The sequence below is a fragment of the Anopheles moucheti genome, chromosome 2 (genome assembly GCF_943734755.1).
Source record: "Anopheles moucheti chromosome 2, idAnoMoucSN_F20_07, whole genome shotgun sequence".
In the NCBI taxonomy this organism is placed as follows: Eukaryota; Metazoa; Arthropoda; class Insecta; order Diptera; family Culicidae; genus Anopheles; species Anopheles moucheti.
The window spans coordinates 60,997,638-61,019,391 of record NC_069140.1 but is presented as its reverse complement, the minus strand read 5'-3'; the positions used below and the strand labels follow the sequence as shown (position 1 = coordinate 61,019,391).

At 39.4% G+C, this 21,754-nt stretch overlaps 1 protein-coding gene across 1 annotated transcript; it reads left to right on the top strand.

Moving 5' to 3' along the window:
- The first annotated feature begins 3,297 nt into the window (after nt 1-3,297).
- Nucleotides 3,298-7,281, top strand: LOC128297719 (pro-resilin). The gene is made up of 4 exons (XM_053033409.1): nt 3,298-3,559; nt 6,237-6,434; nt 6,518-6,709; nt 6,779-7,281. The coding sequence occupies exons 1-4, from the start codon at nt 3,548-3,550 to the stop codon at nt 6,854-6,856; spliced, it is 480 nt and encodes a 159-aa protein (XP_052889369.1). The 5' UTR covers nt 3,298-3,547; the 3' UTR covers nt 6,857-7,281.
- Nucleotides 7,282-21,754: the final 14,473 nt, after the last annotated feature.

Below are 21,754 nucleotides of genomic sequence, written 5' to 3'. Positions count from 1 at the left end.
TGTTACATTCAACGGAAGAGGAATAGGGTAATGAAGAAAAACAAATCAAGAAACAAAAAAACAAAAGCATATATCAGAAGTGGTCACGTGTTTATAGATTGAGTTGAAGGGTATTCATCATGTGCTTGAAAAAAGTTGTGCCTGAAGGCATTGAATAAAGTAGATATGATGTAGTGTGTTCAAAACCGACTTCGAAACATTATTAAGTTAATCTACAATTACAATTATGCGGACAATGACGTTACCCGGGTATTAATGTGGTCGGACAGTTCTTCATTTAAAAAAAAACTTACACTACACGAATTCGTAATGGTTAAAAGAAAAATTTAAATTCAGTTTATTTGCATGCAGGTTATTTTGGTGACAGATATATTGATAAAGCTGAAAAATTAAATATGTTTTAACTGCTAACGATTGTGGGATTGCCTTTATCGTTGGCAAGTAAGAAATTTTAAGAAAAGCAAAATGACACAAATTTTAATTTCATCCAATGATGTTTTAGCGCTTGAAGGGTTCAGAAATATTGACCAATAAAATAGTATTCGAAATAGTAGTATAAATAGTTAAGAAATCCGTTAAGGTAGGCAACAAGCAAGAACACCCAAAAATACATGCTCATAAAGAGAATGTAATCTTGTTAACCACCGCCATTTTAAGCATCTATCTCTTGTGATGTTATTATTATGATTATTAAGTTATTTGCACATTTGTTTGCTAATTTTACACAAACGATTTGTAATACTAAATGATAACTAGTGTTAAGAAAAAGAAAAAGAAATCTTAAAGAAGGCGTGCTACTTTTAGCAAAACGTCATATTGTACAATGGTCTGCCCCTTAACACATTACTTCTGGGTAGAGACTTTCCTGCTAAAACCATGAGCACAGATTTAAATAGAGAGCGTGGGAAACGAACCACAAAATAAGAAGATACAGTTTCGTACTGAAATTGCTGCAATGTAAAGTTTGTGAAAACATATAATGTAAATAGGATAATGAAGTATAGTTTTCTGGTGAAAAACAAGTGGATAGTTTATTAACTTAAAGTAATGGAAATGTATGAAATTTTTTTTCCGAGGCAAAATTTTGTGTAAGTGGAATGAATTAGAATTGTACGTAAAAATGTTTTTTCTATATTATGTCTAAGCTGTAACAAGGTATTGTTAAGACAAGACAAGACTATTTGTAGCTGGAGAACGGAAGAGAGTTAAAGTTATTTTAACATATTTACATAGGTTGCAGATGCTTTTTTATCCATTTGAAGATGTCTCACTTCAATTCCAGATGTCATATCTATATCAGAATGACGAAACGTTAAGACGAATGTTAGCTATGTAATTAAAAAAACGATTCTATGCACTGCTTAACTGATCAGACGCTCAGGTCACAAAGCAGACGCAGAAAGAACATGCGCGGTCTTTTTAACGGGATGGAAATAAACCATCTAACAGCTAGAGGCATCGCATAGGATTGCCTGTTTAGGTAGTCACGATTTACGCTTGTTTTCATCGCTCTAAATGCCATCAAAGCTTAGAGGTAAGGTGCACATCTTATAAAACTGTTTAACGGGACTGTTTGCGTTGAACTGCGCCAGCAATCTATTTGGGGTACAGATATCGTGTTTGACTGATCGAAATATGACAGGAGCTACGTGCCATAGCCGTATACAGCAATGAACTGCAAAACAATCTTATCAAGTTCATGATGTTAGAGCCCTAATAAAACTATCCTCTTGCACGCACGCCACATACATTGTCGAAGTTCGTCGACTATGCTAGGTAATCTCTAAACATCATTCCAATGTAGAGGCACTATAATGAAAAATTCAATTCTCGACTATCCTTTCTTTTAGTGATGCATGTTATTGCACACATACAAATTTGTGTTTGTACAAATGTTAACGATTACCATTGACCTATCGCACGCTTTGTAAAACATTTAGGTTTATGGAAAGATATTAACAAAAGTAATATTACTTTTTGCCTGTCTGCCAAAAAAGAACGGTCAAGGCCGTTCGAACAGTGTAACATCTTCAACGATCTCCTGTACTGGAACGCACATTTGGGTGGTATAAATAGTCCCATGGACACCAACTATCGAATGCATATAAAAATTTGGTTAATACTTGTTTCAGTCTTGATGGTTTTTTTTATTTACGTCGAGAATTCGGTAGGTTTAAAATAAGTGGGATATATTAAAAGTTTATATGGATGACTGTTGATCAGGTTGTTGGTTTTTAACACTCGCATATGGCGCTCAATGGTACTTTTTGGTGTTCAGATGATAATTCGACCAGTACGAGTTTGAGTTGTACCACATTATTATTCCGTAATTTTTGTACTAAAAAGATCATATCACATCGATATTCAAACCAATAGAATGCTTAGCTTAAGTAAACTATAACAAAAATAGAAATAGTCATGCGAAAGTATTTTCGTCGTAACATTGTAATAGTGTAATGTTATTGTATAACTGACTAGATAAACGATGGTAGGTAGTAAAGCCCTATATAATATAATGAAAATTACAGTGTTAGCAAAACAATGCATCAATTTTAATAATAAAAAAATCCAATTTAGTAGATCAATCATTATAACAGTACAGTACTAAATGTTTAACAATTGTTTGTTAGTGGGGTTATATGCAGTGCATTTTGAAAGCATGCTGAAAGAAAACCCTTCCCTACTGACTGAGATCATCTCCCACTGTTAGTTGGTGATTCACTTGTTAAGTTAATGCATTTTTGCCTTCCGCTAACCAACAAACTCAGAGCAAACTCATCGCAAGAGAATATCTCTCTCGTACGTATCAATGCAGACCAGATCGGTGTTGGGCACATGATGCGTCTACAAAGGCAAGGAAAAAAAGATTTCTCCCATTTTCATGTCATAGCATGGTGGTACGATCCTCGGCAGATTTTTCTCACAAAACCTATCTCATCATCTTGACTAAACGTCCGTCAGTTGAATCTAAGGTAAAGTTGTGTGCGAACAGCTGCTCAATACAGATTTGGTAGAACGGGTGCCTTTCACGTGTACGAATGTGCACTGACATCAAAAGCAAAGGTTTCGGCACCGTGAAACTAGTAGAGATGGTAGCGTAATTACTGCCATCATATTAACAGTTGGGCATCTTCAACGGAAGATGGTACGGTTCATATTATATTGGAGAGAACCATCACAACACAACACAGAGATTGCAAAGAAATCGAGAGAGGTTTATGCTTTCTGTTTTTTATTAGTTTTGGTGTTTTTCTGAGTGCAGAAACAAGCCTTCAAATATAAGATGCTCTATTCAGAGGAGGAAAAAAATTACACACACGGTTGGGTCTAGAAAAAAACAGAGGGGTAAAATAGCTTCTCCCCGGATGGATTGTTCGCATAAAGACAGGCCACAATGTAGAATCGAGCAATAGTCCATCACAGGATACAGCCGTGTATACATCCGATAAAAGACTACTACAGTAAAGTGTAGCATCGTTCTAGAGTTTACTGTGTACGTGTCAACTAAAGGTTCATTCTTCGACCAAGTGCCACAATAAGCATAGCGATGAAATTCCTGGTGAGTAGTGATTTTTATTAATGTTGGCCTTGCACAACTGTGTTTGATTCAAAGCAACAACAATTTGAAAAGTGAGAGTGCATTTATAATGACGTTTGAATGAATATTAAGTTCTGTTGTATGCAGTGAAGTAGTGTTTGTTAAAATATAAAGTTTATTTCAATGTAGGCTGTGCTAGAAGTGCTTTTGAAAGATAGCTTGGGATAAGTTTCTGCTTTGCTGCTTTATTTAAATTCTTGAATGAATAAAAAATTAATAATAAAACAAAAAGTGCTAAGGTATTGTTAATGTTTGCGCCTCAGTGACTTGTACTTATAATTACAAGTTCAAATAAGAAAACGACGTATAATATTCGTTGGCCTTTCAGTATTGAGAGTATAATCATATATAAAATGAGTTTGAAAATAAAACAATGGCTATTGCTTCATTTCAAATAAAAACAATGCAAAGCATCTTAAACTACAATGTACACGAATAGAAAATCAGGTAAGATCATAAGCTACTGGACAATCTTATTTTTTTCAATTGTATAATATTTTATATTCGACACAATACATTGTATAATATGTATATTGTATATTCGATATTAATATTGCATTGTATATTTTTTGAATTTGCTTCTGATTTATTGGCAAAACAATCTTTGGAGGTCTAGGCCTACCATTTATGGCTATTTTTGACTTCATTTACCTGTAGGCGGATAATCCGTCCTAAGTACGGCAGATTGGTCCCCATGGGATTTTGGATCGATCCTGTCGTGTGAAGACCGGCGCCGCTACCGATACCCAACGAGGCCGTCCCAGTAATTTTTGAACTTTGGAATGCACTTTTCGACAACATACAAGTATGCTTTCAAAGCCAGTTTTTCTATTTTGCATTCCAGTAGACCAGTTCGTCAGTGTTAAGAAAGTCTATGGGGTCCATAAGATAAAAATGACAGAGTATAATAATTTTTACCAATTACTACCTATAAAACGGCATATCCTTTAACGATGTGCCCTAAAGAATATCTGCAAGCGAAGAATTATTTCGTTGACTTCTGCTTCGCAATGCGCTATCATTCGGTAGTGACCAGCTGGAATAGATTGTATTAACAACTTTTCGTTAGCTTGCACATCGTCGTAAGTTCTAATCTGTAAAACTATTGAAGAATGTTTAAGTAACTATTCATAACAATAAGTAAATAATAATAATAAGTACGACGTTGTTTAGTTGACGTTGAGTTAGTTGATTACGACGCATAGCTAGTTTACAATAATCCACAATAGTATAATATTGATTTATACACAATTGTTTCAAAAGAAGAAATATGAGAGATCTTAAAACGTGATTTTTAGATCTCGCAATGAATCACAGAAGAAAGTATAATTATAATTTAAAATAAAATAAACATTTTGTTCATAAATCTCAAATGTAGAAATGTTACAGTTTAGTATAATGATGCACCTTAGCATGAATATAGTTTCTTTAGTTAGTATTAGTTTGAAAAATTTTGTGCCCGTGAACTCTGGAATAAAATGCGATTCTATTGAATATTACCATGTTTAATCAAATCTTGTAATTACGTCATTATAAAGTTGGGGTCTTGTACATTAACGAAACTATTCCAACAATTGGATTTGCGGTAAATTTGTATCACCATCAATACATAATTTAAAATTAAGGGTACAAATTGTATTCGAGAATGAAAATCAAACGAACAGTTTTAGAATGAAACACTCCTCACATTTAACTCTTGAATTGAACTGAAAAAAATTGAAAATTGAATTGAAAAGAACTCAATCGATTGTGATAACACAATTACTCATAATCTAATCTTAAGATTCATACTTCGGACAGCATCAAAACTTGGGTCTCAGTCGAAACGTGACTCTGTGTATGCAATTACAATTTACTTCGGCTATCCGGAATAAAAAACCAAGATAATAAATCGTGATTCGAATTGTGAACAATGGGGTTAGAACAGAAAAAGTTTTTTTGCGGTATTCAGAGTGTAAAGTGATAAACCACCATAGTTTTCTCTAGATAATCATCTCTAGAATCGATTACTTCCATGCAGCTAGTCCAGAATAAAGGGATGCATTTGCATGCAGAATAATGGGATGCAGGGTATGAACATATTCCAAAATTATGTGAACAATGTCCGGAACTTGAAGCTGTCAGTAGTTCGATCAAGAACGGTATGAGTGTATATTTTCCAATAAACCTTTTGTCAAAATTTGAGATAATCGTCTTCTTAAAAAATCATTACAGTTACTGATTCTTGCTGTTATTGTCTGTTTGTTTACTCTTAAACGAATCGAACAGTTTTTAGCAAAATCAATCTACCAAACGGAATAATAAACCTTTCTCCATTGAATTACCAACACGCACTGCAATAACGAAAGCTATAATATATCCAGAGGTGGATTGATCTTTCAAACCGCTACTGAATTATTTGTTTGATTTGTGTTATTTAAAGTTTTCCGGGTTTTTTTTGTTTTTTCTTCTTCAATTTTCAAGAAAGACGAAAGACACACATCAGGTCATTAGTTAGTCACGATAATCATATTTAGCGTACTGAAAAAAGGTTAAGTTAGTGATTGTCATTATTGTGCTTGCTTGTTTATTTAAGTTCCTTTATACCACGTGCACCACACAGCAGTATAAATTAATGTACACATTTCGTTTTTCCCAGTGCGTTGCTGTTTGTCTTACCGTGATGTGCCTTGATTCATTAGCACAAAACAATCAATACCTGCCCCCAGACAAAGGTTATGCTTACGACAAACCGAATCAGCCATTCCCATCTTCCCCTCAACCTCAGAATGTTCCTCGACCACAGCCCACTCCTGGTCGTCCGGCACCATCTTATGGCCCTCCAGCTCAGGATGATGTTAGTATGATTAGCATGTTAGTGCTGCTGGTTTGCGTGCAGATGAATAATTGATTTATTTTCTCGCTATACCTTTTATTTAGCACCATCACGAACCTGGAATGCCTTTCGATTTTCAATATAACGTGAATGACATTGAAACCCAAAATGATTACTCTCATAAGGCGGTAAGTGACGGTGACGTGACACGTGGCGAGTACCGTGTCCAGCTTCCTGATGGACGTACGCAAGTTGTGCGCTATACTGCCGATTGGAAGAATGGGTACAACGCTGAGGTATGTTAACAATAGTAGTGAATTAAATGGAATTTTTAAATAATTTTTATTGATTTGAATACAATATAGGTGTCGTACGAAGGGGAAGCAAAATATCCTGAAGGCCCTGGTCAGGGTGGTGCCAATGCAGGTGGATACAAATATTAGAAGCCGACTAGCACAAAATCTTTCATCACCACTTGAATGATGGACTCAACCGACCATTCTCGCGTCCGATAAGACTAGACTTTCTTTTACAGAACGGTAGAACCAACTCTATAAATGTTCCCTTTCATGTTTGCATCAACTACGCTAAGGTTATCATTAAAGTAAGAGTCATTAAGCAGGTAAAGTTCACATACAAATCGCAACTTATATTAAAAGAGCACTTTTGCAACTTAGCAATGTGGTGAATATGGTTGGCGAACTCATTCATTCCTAGGTTGTAGATGGTTGTAGAATTTCCCGAAGTCATTTAATTCCCATTTGATGATTCTGAAACCAACTGCCGTGCGAGATATCGTTAAAATAAACTCCATAGCGAGCCAATTTGATATTTCCTTTCCAAATATCATTTTAAAGATGGATTAAGACATCTTAATCAGTTTCAATGACGAAAGTATTTAATTTATGGCGTACTTAGTAGTAAACAAAATTGATGACAACTAGAAATAGTGATTGCACAATAACTGTGAATCAATACCGGATTAAGATTTTATGTGCATTAATAGTGATTATATTAATATTAGTATGAGTATATATTTTCATTTTTTCACACTGCATTTTTGCTAATAACATGGTCATGGCCACTCTGATGAATAATATGTTCTTATCAGGGATTTGTTCCTCACAAACCAGTTCCAATTCGCCTTTTCAGTGGCTTCGCCAAGCTTTTTGCTTTATGATTTTGTGACCGAAATAAGTTTAACCCATGCTCGTAATGCCTGAAATTTCCAAACATAAAATTCCAAACAATCATTATGTTTACTGTTGTTGGTAACCATTTTTAGTGTGTTATTTCAACTTTAAGCACTTTTTATTTTAGAGACTGAAAGAATTACTATTAGGTCCGCAAATAAATAACGGCCGTTGTTAAATCGATGGGGCCACTGTGAACGGTGGCGCGATTTTGACGTTTACATAAATCAAGTTCGGGAATGACATAAACTGAGTAAACAGATTAGTGATTATTTCGTGCGAGTAAAAGTTCCTAGTTCTTGAAAATGTCTGATTTTGAGCCGGATAAGCGCCATATGCGAGAGGTGTTGCTGTTTTTGTTTCGAGCGAAGAAAACGGCAGCCGTAGCGCAACGAGAGCTTTCGAGTGTTTACGGCGATGCTGCTCTAAGCGAAACAAGGTGTCGGGATTGGTTCCGACGCTTTCGAAGCGGTGATTTCGCCGTGGGGGATGCTCAACGTGGAGGAAGGCCCAAAACGTTCGCCGACGAAGAATTGACGGCTTTACTTGAGGAAAATCACTGCCGAACGCAAGAAGAGCTTGCAGCCGTGCTTGGCGAAACTCGTCAGGCCATATCATCACGGCTGAATGCGTTAGGCATGATACAGAAGGAGGGCAAATGGATACCACACGAGTTGAAGCCGTGGGACATTGAATGCAGACTTTGCATTTGTGAATTGCTGGTCCAGCGGCACAACAGAAAGGGGTTCCTGCACAGAATCGTGACGGGAGACGAGAGGTGGATTTTGTTCAGCAATCCTAGGCGCAAAAAATCATCAAATCATCCCCCGGTCATACCCCAACATCATCAGTTCGACCGAACATCCATAGCTCGAAAGTTATGCTGAGTATTTGGTGGGACCAGCTCGATCGCGCGCGCTCGAATCAAGGACCAGCTCTACTACGAACTTCTGAAACCGGGAGAAACAATCACTGGTGAACGCTACCGATTCCAATTGATGAGTTTAAGCCGAGCACTGCGTGAAAAACGGCCAGAATACTCATCACGCCACGACAAAGTTATTCTGCTGCATGACAATGCTCGGCCACATGTTGCGCAACCTATGAAAAACTACTTTAATAACCACAAATGGGATGTTTTACCGCACCCGCCATATTCACCGGATCTGGCACCATCAGCTTTCCATTTGTTCCGTTCCATGGCACATGGATTGGCTGACCAGCAGTTCGCCTCCTATGAACAGATCCAGAATTGGTTGGATACCTGGATTGCGTCGAAAAACGTATCATTTTTCCGAAAAGGAATCCGCGATTTACCCGAAAGGTGCAAGAGAGTAATAAATAATAATGGCCAATACTTTGATTGACCCAATTTCTTCAAATAAAAATGACACGAGTAAAAATAAACTCATGAAAAACGGCCGTTATTTATTTGCGCACCTAATATTATTATTTATTATTATTCAATAGACATATGTCTGAATGAACATGGATGACAAACATTTTACATTTTAACAATTTTTAGTACATTCTATCGTATCCTATTCATCTACATAAGTAACCCGTTTTTTATGTGTAAGTGCTTATATGAAAGTCGTACTAACTGCTGAACTCATTACATGTTTTGCACATCACGAACAATGGGGTATTGCAAGTGTAGGTGCTATGGGATTTCTAATAATTCTCTATTTCTAAGCGTCCGTTCCGTTTACAAACATTTACTAACGCTGCATTTGCCCGGCTATATGTCGTCTCTGATATAGTGGCTGTAAACCTAGTGAGTAATTAAGGCAACTTGATTTGCGCTGCTCCGACTCTAGGCTATTAGTCCAAACTGCGAAATGGTTACAGAATTAAATTTCAATATTGAGGGAACTAGACTGCCTTTAGGAACATTGATTCGCTGAAGTCTTTAATATTTCTGCTTATGAAATCTATCATACGATTTGAGGCACCTAACACAGTTTTATAAGTAAGTGTTTCAGTAAGTTCAGTAAGTGTGCAATAGTTTACAGTCAAGGATGGTTCTAAAATCTCGAATTTAAGTTTTTTGTGCCAGTTCGTGGACGCCAAAATGTTAGTCGTATACTATCGGCTTTTCGATTTCTTTTTATATTAATCGACAACAACACTAACTTATCAGACACACACCTATTGCAGAATGAATTAAGATTTTGTTGCAATTTTTGACTGTCGCTTATACTATTTATCACGCTATAAATCTTTATGTCGTCAGCATGGGTAAAAAAAAAGCATAAAAGCTTGGGTTGGTCAGGAATAACAAATCGCACGTCATTTATCCAATAAATGGAATACTAAAGGCTAAGGAGAATAGCCAGTAGCAAACTGTGAAGCGATGAGAAAGGAGCACTTAAATGTAACAAATAAATACTTATCCCATTATCTTCTTACATACGTAATTGTGCACGACATCATGAACAAAGATTTCAAACACTTTAGCACCTGCGCAAAAAGATGTTATTCATCTGTATTTTATATCGGTGCCATAAATGAATGTTTCCAAGCGTTTGGAAATTCACGTTGTTATATTGACTTTAGCAGTAGATGCGTTAGAGAGACTCATAATATTTTTGCACATTTTAATAACACTGATGATGGGATTCCATCGACTTTAGTGTTTTATAGCTGCCGTAATTGTTTCATGAGTAATACAAAGATTATTAAACGAGAAATTGATCACATTTAGCGAGACAGACAAAATTGCATCAAAATATTACGGTCATGATTATGTGTGTATGTGTTTATGTCAAGCCTGGAAAAATGGTTAAATATAGGCAATGCGTGAAAAGTCGAACTAGTAATACGATATAAATTGACAGTAGAGACAACAACCATGAAGGAAGGCTCGATCTCTTTTCGCTGTAACCTTCAACCGAAATGGACCTGTGTAAGTTTCAAAATATCACCAGTAGATTTCAACGGAAATGAATCGCAGTGCGAAGGATTTCTGGGATTTGATAAGCGATCACCATCGTTAATGAAGAGGATCTTGTACCGATAATCGTCGTTGAAAGTGAGATGATCACTTAGTTTCTAGTTGTATTGTTGTTGGTGTTGGAGATTTTAATGTTTTCGCTATTATTGCTGTAGTTGTTTAACTCGGTTGACATATGTGTCGCACCATCGATAACACGGCGCCGATTGCCTGAGGGTGTGAGGGAATCTAGTTGTTGGTTGTTCATCTGCATCATAGCTTAATTAAATGTTGAAGTTCATTGAGCAGTGGGTTCAGCAGTACTGATTTTATTGCTTCTTCACTTGAAGGGACCCCGTTTTGCGAAGCAGGCTCCTGTGCATGCTTGTATTGAGCATCGTTCAGATCTGTGGTACATGCTGGACAGCTGTACATCGTCGTGCTCCTTCACACTGACCATTAGCACTGGCGGCACTTTCGTACAGTTAATGTTGGTAATGGAAGCCATTGTTGTATCCTTTTTTTTTGTTAACGGGGAGGGAACCTTCATAAGGTACCCACCTAGAGGGGCTTATCGCGGCTAGACACTGCCCCTCGAGATGGGTTATGTGGGATTCATCGTGATGTTTGACCCGTGAAGCGAGTCAAGCAGCCGATGCGACCGCACTAAACCACTCCTCGACCTGATCCGAACCCTGCCGATGCGCTGATGTGCGTAGCACTCCATCCGGGGTCGTGGACCATTGTTGTATCCTTGATTGATTGAGAATAACAGAACACGAACGATGGGAACAAGCAAAATACTCGAATGAGTACACGGAAAAAAACAGGTTTTAACGTAGTTACTACACTGGCACTTGGTAGAATTGTATTCAGTGAAGTGTTTTGCACAATTTTTGCAATTACACATGTAAAGACTGAGAAATATCGAAATTTTTACGGATTTCAACGGGAGTACTAATATCAAGCTTCTAGGATACAGTACTTATAGTTGAAAGATGCTTGATACGCTTCTGGATTATGATTAATATGGATTATATTCACTGTGTATACAGCCTGAAATTTGCACTAACTGGATTGGTTGTGTACATCACGGAGCACATGGCGCTCTAAAAGAGATATTTGGCTATCTTAAGTTTTACTGATTCATTTATTTATTTATTTATTGTTCTGTAATGTACGGCCGATGCTTGAGTCTGAACATGATACTTAAACCATCCTAAGACCTGACCCTAGAGTAAAGAAGGGATAGTTGTCTTTTAAAACGCTGCACGGAATAGTCGAATTATTCAGAAAACATATTAAAATTACCTATCATCATTAGCAATGGTATATTATGGCTGTACAATTTTTTCGTGAAGGGGGAGCAAAACTTCGCCTGTTTCTAATTGTTCTTTCTTTCTAGTTTTTGTTCTTATTGGCCGGCAAGTCAGGGGCGTCAATTCTACTGCGTGTAGCTCAACACGTTAGAGATGCAGAGGTCATTTAAACTAGTCATCAGAGTCATCATATATTATTGTAGAGTATTGTAGAATCCACTCTTTATTAGGCTGGTGACGTCTACTGATCACTGTCTCGGTTGCCTCTCCTTTTTATAATTTCATTTCCATTATCTCTTCATACGCCGCAAATTGGATCGTTTATAATAAGTAGTTTGCCGTGTGATACTACAAGTATCACAGTTAGTTTCAGTCTTGTTGGGCAAAAATATCCCCAACTCGTCATCAAATAGTTGGCAGGTACTCTCGGGGATCACATAACTTTTATCGTTGACGAAAATGAAGATTATCAACGGACCTAAGTTGCTCTCTTCAGGTACGCCAGAAGTGCTCATAAATGGAATGGAGCATACCTCAGCGATCTGGACGGCATAACTACGATATTTTTAGATAGGATACAAACCACTGGATCAGCAAAAGAGACACACCTTGATAATTTGACTAGAAGAATATTGATATTCACCCGCTGAAATGCTGATTTGAGGTCCGTTTACACCTCATGGCACCCTCTATCAAACGTCTCGTTGCACACACAAACAAAATCCAGGAGGTTGTTCGTCACCGATCTTCGAACGAAAAATCGCTGCTGGCACCTACTAATGACATCTTTGGAGGAGTAGAGGACTCCACGAGTCAGTCTTTACTACGGGGGATTGTTCCGGATGGTATTTTTTTCTGGTTCGTTCGTTGGCTGCTTGACCTGTATGGTTGCTCTGAGTATCGCTCCGTGTTTCGTCTCAATTTCCAAAGTATATAGTTGGTTTTTGTGTTCTGAAGCGTGCATTTGCTGCTCTATAGCCATTAACTACGTGTGTCATTGCTGTATCGCACATTACTTGTGTCTTGCGCAGTATTTTCCGAGTTTTGGTTCCTTCGGATTGTCTCTGTGCGTCCCAACGTCTATTTTGACAGCCATCGCTCTTTGCGTACCACCACTCAACCATTCGCTCCCGACGCAAGCTATGCATCGTGTATGCTACTCTTGCGCCACTGAAATCAACGATGAGTTGATCCGCTGCTACCTGTGCGATTCGCCTTTTCACATGGGCTGCGCGTCCATCCCTGGCGTACTCAAGCTGGCAACACAGTATGTATAGCTGCACTGGTGCTGCATTGGCTGCAACAATGTTGTAGTCAACCCACGCACCAAACGAATCAAACAAATGGTAGTGCAATCCAACGTACAAACTGCTATATCTGCAATTGCCGACAGCCTAAAATCAGCACTCGAACCACTTGCAAAGGAAATTCGTTCCGGTTTCTCGCAATTGAACGAGGCTAAAACTCCGCTTAGCAGTCATCCGCCTGCCAAATTGCGTCGTCTCATCCCAGCCAAGCGTCTCTTCTATGAGGTTGCGATGGGTTCGCAGTCATCTATTACGAAAAGACGGATGAATAGCAACATCAACAACAACAACAACTTTAACACAAATCCATCGATCGTTGAAAACGTGTGTACTAGTGTTAACACAAAGCAACATGTTCGTACGAACATCCCGCCCGTAATTCTGGAATCCGATGTAGTATCACCTACTCTACCGACGGTGGAAAATAGTCATGTACCGAAACTATGGCTACATCTAGCGATCATAGCTCCCAAAACATCATGCGAACAAGTGGCAGAATCTGTAAAGCGTCGCCTTGACACTGACGACGTGATCGCTTTCAGTTTGATCGGAAGAAACATTGATCCTTCAACCTTGAAATCAATGTCCTTCAAAGTTGGGATTCCTGCATACTTACGTGACAAGGCATTATCCACTTCGGTTTGGCCTTCTAATCTCCGTGTGCGTGAATTCGTATTGCGTGAAAAACGTCCTGCTCCACTGCACCAATTAGCCTGCCTCACTCCACTGCACAATCCAGTAACACCACCACGCAATATCACTGTACAGCAGTGCGCTGAGCCGCTATCGGATGCACTGAACCACACAATTGTTTCCGCAACGTCACCTAATTTGGACACACTGAATCGCTCGATCGTGTCATTTATGCCACGCAATAGTGAGGATCGCCAAACCAGACCACATTTTTCCTGATGCTACGTTTCACACGCAATCGCCAAAATGGAAATGTAAATCACCGCTCGGATCAGCTTATCCTGCAGTCACGCACACATTGAAGTCGCCAACATCCTCGTCAATACATCTATTATCAAAATATCACATCTATTATCAAAATATGCGTGGGCTTCGAACGAAACTAGCAACGCTTCGCTCCTTTATCGACTCCTTGGATTTCGACATCTATATTCTCACGGAGACCTGGCTAGATGATACCATCCCACCGGCGTTGATCTTTGACGATAGTTTCACCGTGTACCGATGCGATCGTAACCATCTATCTAGCAACTGTCGTCGTGGTGGTGGTGTGCTGATTGCGTGTGCTTCATCCATAGTATCCCGTGACATCCTGCTATCGGCAACTTCTCTCGAACATGTGTGGATTCGGGTAACACTACCACATGCAAAAGAGGCGAATGTCAGCCAATTTGGCACAAAGCCTCTATAAAATTATATAAAAAAAAAACTACCACATGCATCATTGTTCATCGGCACTATTTACATCCCACCGTCTGTCAGCTGCAACACATCGACCGTAAACACACTTGGTGATAGTATCAGCGAATTATTAGCATCCGTAAAACCCCCCGATTTTGTCCTAGCTATCGGCGATTTCAACTTTCCATCTCTTTCTTGGCAATCTACGTCAGGGCCACAATTGAACAGTCTCAGGTTTGCACAGCCCTTCGTGCATTACATTCCATTTTCTACTTCGGCCCGTTGTTGATATTATTATTGAGAACGACCTTTTTCAACTGTCAGGTATCAAACATGCGAATGATCGTCAACTTGATCTTGTATTTGGTAATTCTCAAGCAGCTGCTATTTGCTCTGAAGTATTAAATGCACCTATAGCCCTTACCAATATAGACAGCCATCACCCATCATTTGAATTATCACTACCTGTACCAAACTTGACAAAACACAGCCAACTTAATGTTAAGCGTCCACGCATATTAAATTTTAGGAAATTTGACTATCGTAAATTTGAATGTTTATTATTACGACAAAATTTTTGTTTTTTACTTTCTGACGACAATCTCGACAATATTACACAGCTTTTTACTGATAAGGTTCGATGCCTGTTCCCTTTATGCTGTCCATTCCTCCCGCTCTCCCTTGGTCCTCATTGGTCGGATCGGTATCTACGTGTAATACGGAAAGATAAAAACCGCTCGTTAAAAGACTACCGTAGAACACGTTCTGCATTCCATTTTCAAATTTATAAATATGCAGACACCGCCTTTCGTAATTATAACCGTAATAGATACCGCTCCTATATTTCTCGTATGCAAGCTCGGCTACTGTATCAACCAAGATCATTTTGGCGCTTCGTAAATGCGCGTCGGGATCAACAAAATCTCCCATCCTCTATGTTTCTTAGCAGCGAGAATGCTTGCACCCAACAAGGCATATGTGATCTCTTCGCCAAGTTTCGTTTTTGTAAATCCGGCAAGTCGTATTGTACCTTTGGCCTATCCTACACCACAGAGAAAGTTCTCCATTGTAATGTGCCACTTGCGTCGGATGCTTCTATAATGTCTGTCTTGTCTAAACTAAAATTGTCCTTTTCTTCAGGGCCTGATGGTATACCATCCTGTGTCATCAAAAATTGTTGTTCCGTGTTCTCTCCTATCCTAGCAGTACTTTTCAACAAATCGCTCACCCAAGGTTATTTTCCTAAACTGTGGAAGACAGCATTTCTTATACCAATATTTAAAAAGGCAATCGTTCTGACATATCTAACCACAGAGGAATTTCTATCCAGAGTGCATGTGCTAAAGTATTCGAGTCTTTTGGCTACTCCTCAATACAACCTTGTGTTTCGTCAATTATATCCCAACATCAACATGGTTTCATGCCAAAACGTTCAACTACGTCCAATCTTATGTGTTTTATATCCTTCATTTTTTCACACCTTGTTGCTGGTAGGCAAGCTGACACAATTTATATAGATTTCCGAGCAGCTTTCAATAGCATACCACATAAACTGTTAACGTCAAAACTAACCAAACTTGGGTTTGAAGATCCTTTGCTAAGGTGGATCTCATCCTTTCTATCTAATCGTAAATATAGTGTTCGCGTTGGTAGCTCTCTGTCCTGTGAATTTACTGACCTGTCTGATGTACCATAAGGAAATGTCCTTACTACTTACTTACTTACTAATCCGGCGCTATAACCGCTTCGCGGTCTTGGCTTGCTGCAAGAGTCCTCTAAACCGCTCATGGTGCAGCGCCGTCGTCTGCCAATCCATTATCCCGGGCTTTCTGGCGGACGCATCAACGTCATCACTCCATCAAAATTTAGGCCTACCACGCCTCCTCTGTCCATGTGGACGATCTAATAGGACTTTACGGTCTGGGTCGTCCGGTGTCATTCTCATGACTTGACCAGTCCACCGGAGCGTGGCGAGTCTAATCCGCTGTACGACAATGAGTTTGCTGTACAGCTCATAGAGTTCGCCATTAGCGACTCCTCCTTCCACACTTACAAAACACGGTTAAGAGGGTTTCGTCAGTTTTGGATAAAGTCCATGTCTCAGCGGCGTATTTGAGTGCTGGAACATAAGTTATATATATTCCTAGCTTCGTTTGTCGCGACAGGTGTTTTGAGTGGAAACTCCTCAGACTCCTCAGTTTTTCCAGTCCAGTGTTTCTTCCGGTGTCAACTCCATTGTTTCAGACTGTAGAATGAGTAAGTTTTTTCGCCGCCTACTCCACCCACCGTTAAATCCGTCACTGACTGTATCGGTGATATCTCTGATTGCTTGATGTGAACAGAAGAAGAGAGACACTAATCATCCTTTTAACCGATCAATTAAAACAGACCTGAAAATTCCAAACATTTCTCAACCCTAAAGGATTAATAGTGAAACAAAATGTTTTTAGTTTTAAACACATCACCTACAATTCAAATTACATGAAATCGTTATCATGAAATTAAAGGACGACTTTAATAGTTCATGCTCATGAAAAAATTTGCAAAAACATAACTTCTACCAATCGATCATCGAACGAAATATTCCTTTACGACGTACCGCGCAATATATTTGCAGTTTAAACATAGTTTCGTTATCCATTGTTTCCCAATGTGCTGTTATCCTGTAGTCACCGGCTGGAACAGATCGTGGTGACAAACGTTCATCCATAGTCCATAAAATGTCGTATGTTCGATTCTGTAAAAATATTGAAGAATGTCTAAATTACTTTTCAACGTTCTTTCGTTCATTTTAAATACATACTCCATGTGGACAGGGAGTAACCAACGTTGGCAGCGTTTCCGCAAACACTCTGTATAGATATGCCGATAATGGATCAACAGGTCTATTTCGCAAAAAGCTACAAGCTTCCATTTTCGTGTTAAACAGAAATGGTTGATACTCATTGAATTTATACTCGATTTTGACAGAAACATAACATGCATTTATCACATCGGGAAAAGTAATTGAAATATTCAACAAAGTGGGTTTATCACGACGCAGAACTGTTTTGCAATGATGCACAACAGAAAATTTATACGGTTGATCGACACACAATATCTTAACGAGCCGTAACTGATAAGGTTTAGAAGAATTATCTAGAGTACCAACTTCAAACCACAAGAGACACGATAAATTCAAGAGCACATACAATGTTCGCTTTTCCATTGCTACCAAAACTTCAAAATGAGTACTTCAACAAATAGATGCACTGTAACTTTATATGCCAGGAATAATGCATTTATAATTCGGTTATTGCGTTTGATAAACTGTTATTATTAATCTATGTACAATTATTATCTATATTACAATTAAGTTAATTAGATTCAATCAAACCATCCACCTTTAATTTTTTTATCATATAATTGCGAATAATTAAACTATTACAATGTTACAGTAATGCTGATAATTCCAAATACAAATACAAATGTAATCGTAATACAATTCCTGCCTAAATATGATGGTCCGCCTGTACGGCTAATCTTGCAATGGCTACAATGGAACTGCAGAAGTTTGTTGGGAAAACTTGATTCGTTTAAAGCACTGGTGGGCGAACACTATTCGATCACTAGTGTGATGTATTCGCCCTCTGTGAAACTTGGCTATCGGAAGACATTACGCAAACCTTTACGGAATATTACAAAATCTGTGAAGATCGAATGTCTAGGGGTGGTGGTGCAGCGGTGTTGGAGGGGAGGGGGGGGGGTGAAGGGGAGCTAATTTTTGGTATAGGAAAGAGTCACAGCTTCTCTAGAATACCAAACGCCAAGGCAACAGTTAATTGAAACAGTCGTAATACAGGCTAAACTTGGCGATCTTTGCACATCAATTGCATCAGTGTATATCCCTCCGATAGCTAATAATGAAATAGAAAATATTTTTTTTTGTTTCGTTAGAACGGCCTGGCCGTATCGACTTATTTTACCACGTAGCAGGATAGTCAGTCCTTGCTACGGGGGATTCGTCCGGATGGGATTTGGTCCGGTCCGTTCGTGTGAAGACCGGCTCCGCTACCATCATACCACCGGGCCGCTCCGAAATAGAAAATATTGAAAAGTTCACATCTTGGTTCTTAGAAACTTAATTACAGACTTACCTAGGAAGCTTTTAATTCTGGGAGATTTTAATTTCCATGGAATCGAATGAGGCATTGATAAGGATGATATCCGTCCTCCCATCATCCGAAATTTCTGCAAAAGGTTTGGTTTTCTATCTTCAACTCAGGATAGGCAACTAGGATGTCGACACCAAAAAGTAGGGAAAGTGCAGTGGATCTGTCCCTATGTCCTTTAGTTATGGCCCTGGATTTTTGTTGGAAGGTCATCCAGGACCCGCGCATCGGCAGGGTTCGGATCAGGTCGAGGAGTGGTTTAGTGCGGTTGCATCGGTTGCTTGACTCGCTTCACGGGTCAAGCTTCATGATGAATCCCACATAACCCATCTCGATGGGCGGTGTCAAGCCGCGATATGCCCCTCTAGGTGGGTACCTTATGAATGTTCCCTCCCCGTTAACAAAAAAAAAAAAGGTCATCCAGGACCCTATAGGAGGTGATCACTTACCGATAGAAATTTCCTACTTCAAGGGAGGATGCCCTGTTAATGGAATTCCCGTCAAATGTGACTTGACGAATAACGTTGACTGACAAGATACGGCGAATTAGTAGCCGCTTTGCTTTCTCTTGTAGGAGATAATTTGACTCCTGTGATGGAGTATGAAAATCTTATTTCCATTCTAAACAAGCTCGCCCTTGAAGCTCCAACAAGGGGCACCCGCCAAGCAAGGAAATTTTAAAAAAAACCTCCCACCTTTTAGGATCCAAGTCATTACATGACAAATAAAAAGCACTGGAGAAATTATGAAAAAAAATTCTAAAAAACAATCTTGGTCCTTCCACTTCGCTAAATTCGCTTTAAAAAATGGCCAAGAGGATGCGAAACAGCAACAATATTAACGAGAACGAATGTTTTTCCGGCGTATGGCTCAACGAGTTTGCTCATATGTTTTGCCCCGATTTCCTTCCAATGTAGTGATCCAATATTGGATTCTCCTATTCACCATGGTAGAGCTATCCCTGGCAAAAATTCCTATTCTTTCATGCGAAAATTCGACCCCAGGTCTGGATCAGCTTATTAGCAAACTGCTTCAAAGCCTACCAGTCGTAGGCAAGAAACGATTGTTGAGAATCTTTAACAATATGTTGGAACTCAACATAGTCCCGCAAGAATGGTGAGAAGTAAAAGTTGTCACTATTTTGAAACCTGGCAAACCGTCATCAAGACACGACACACAACGTCCGATATTTATGCTGCCGTGTCTGAGGAAACTCCTTGAAAGAATGATTCTTTTCCGATTAGAAGAATGGTTGGATTCCAACAACCTTATTTCAAATACCCAGTTCGGTTTCCGTAAAGCTAAAAGTACTAATGACTGTTTAGCGCTACGGGTAACAGAATTTGAACTTGCTCGTGCTCGCAGGCAAAACATGAGGTCTACTTTTCTAGATATACAGGGGGCGTTTGACTCTGTTTCTCCGCACAAACTGAGCCAAAATTGCAAGCTGCTGGGCTGGGACCTAAATTGAGTAACTGTCATGAATATCACGAATTCAACAATGGTCACGTTCAATTGAAACAAACCAGCTACCATGGACTAGCACAAGGGTCCTGTTTGAGCTCCCTACTATATAATTTTTATGTGAATGAAATAGATTCTTGTCTAACACCCAACTGCAGTATTCGACAATTGGCTGTCGACGGTGTCATTTCTGTTGCAGGGACCGTCAAAATATAAGAGGCTTTACAAACCACTCTGGACAGCCTTGCCAAGCAGTCCGATAACCTTGGTATCAAGTTCTCTCCAATGAAAACTGAAATGGTACTCTTTTCTCCTTGCGACACCGAAAAAAAGGGAGAAAAGGCTTAGTGAACCTATAATAAATGTCTTTTTATATTTGGGAAAAATATCAATCACCGACAATTATCGATACCTTTGTGTTTAGTTCAACTCCAGGCTGAACTGGAGCATGCATATCACACAGCTGATCAAAAAATGATGAAAAAAAGTAGAAGTTTTTAAGGACAGTCACAAAATTTTGGTGGGTAGAGCAAATTGATATAATGAACTAGTATTATACTGATGGTTCATCCTCTGAGGAGGGCACTAGCTTCGGTATTTTCAGTGAGACAATCGAAGCCTGCTTCAAATTAAGGCAGACATGTCCGTGTTCACGGCTAAGCTTGTCGCATTTTTTTACGCACTATTGTTCATAACAGCGAGTTCAGTACTTCAAATTTACAGATAGCCTTAGTGCTATTGAAGCACTGAAAACTCCAAGGGCTGTTAAGAGCCAAGACTATTTTGTAAGACTGTGTTTGACTGTTACAAGTGTCCATGCGGCTTTGGTTCGGTGGGCTCTCTGGAGATCGTGCGTTCATTCGGATGATGTCCCGACTAATGTCGAATCATTTCCGATTTTATTCATTCCGGATATACCGGTACGAAATGTTTTGGCTTTCAGGGACATGGAGTTCATGAGACTCATCATTCGCTTCGCAAGGGACAACGGTCTGCTCCTTTGAATCCCATCACAGTAATCCCTTGTATCCCTTCCTTCTGCAATATCTGTTATATGTTGTGTTGTCTTTGTCGATAAATGATTTATGTGCCACATTAGGCTGATAAAGAAACAGTCACCTTGACGGACAACAGGTCAACAGGGGAGCAGTCGTTATGGATGCAGCTGCGTCGCTTGGTCTTGTCCTGCTAAACAAAGGCAACAGGAGTACATGGAACGGCGGCAACGGACGCAACTCCATCGTGGACGTGACCTTCTGCAGTGCTTCGCTGGTGGGAAATAACGGCTGGCGAGGCGGAGGACTCAGCAACGAAACATCGACCAGCAGCCAGAGGGACGTTGGGCGACCAAACACTTCAACAAGGACCTTTTCATTGAAGCGTTTAGGTTGCAGAACATACACGAACACACTCTGACTACTGAAGAACTAACCCGGGCCATGACAATCGCCTGCGATGTTACAATGCCGAGACAACCCCGGAAACGGAGCGGACGACCAGCGGTATACTGGTGGACGGACGAGATACGCCAACTACGCAGCACCTACGTCGGAATGCGAAGGCGGTTGCGGAGGGCTCGAACGGACGAACAGCGGGCC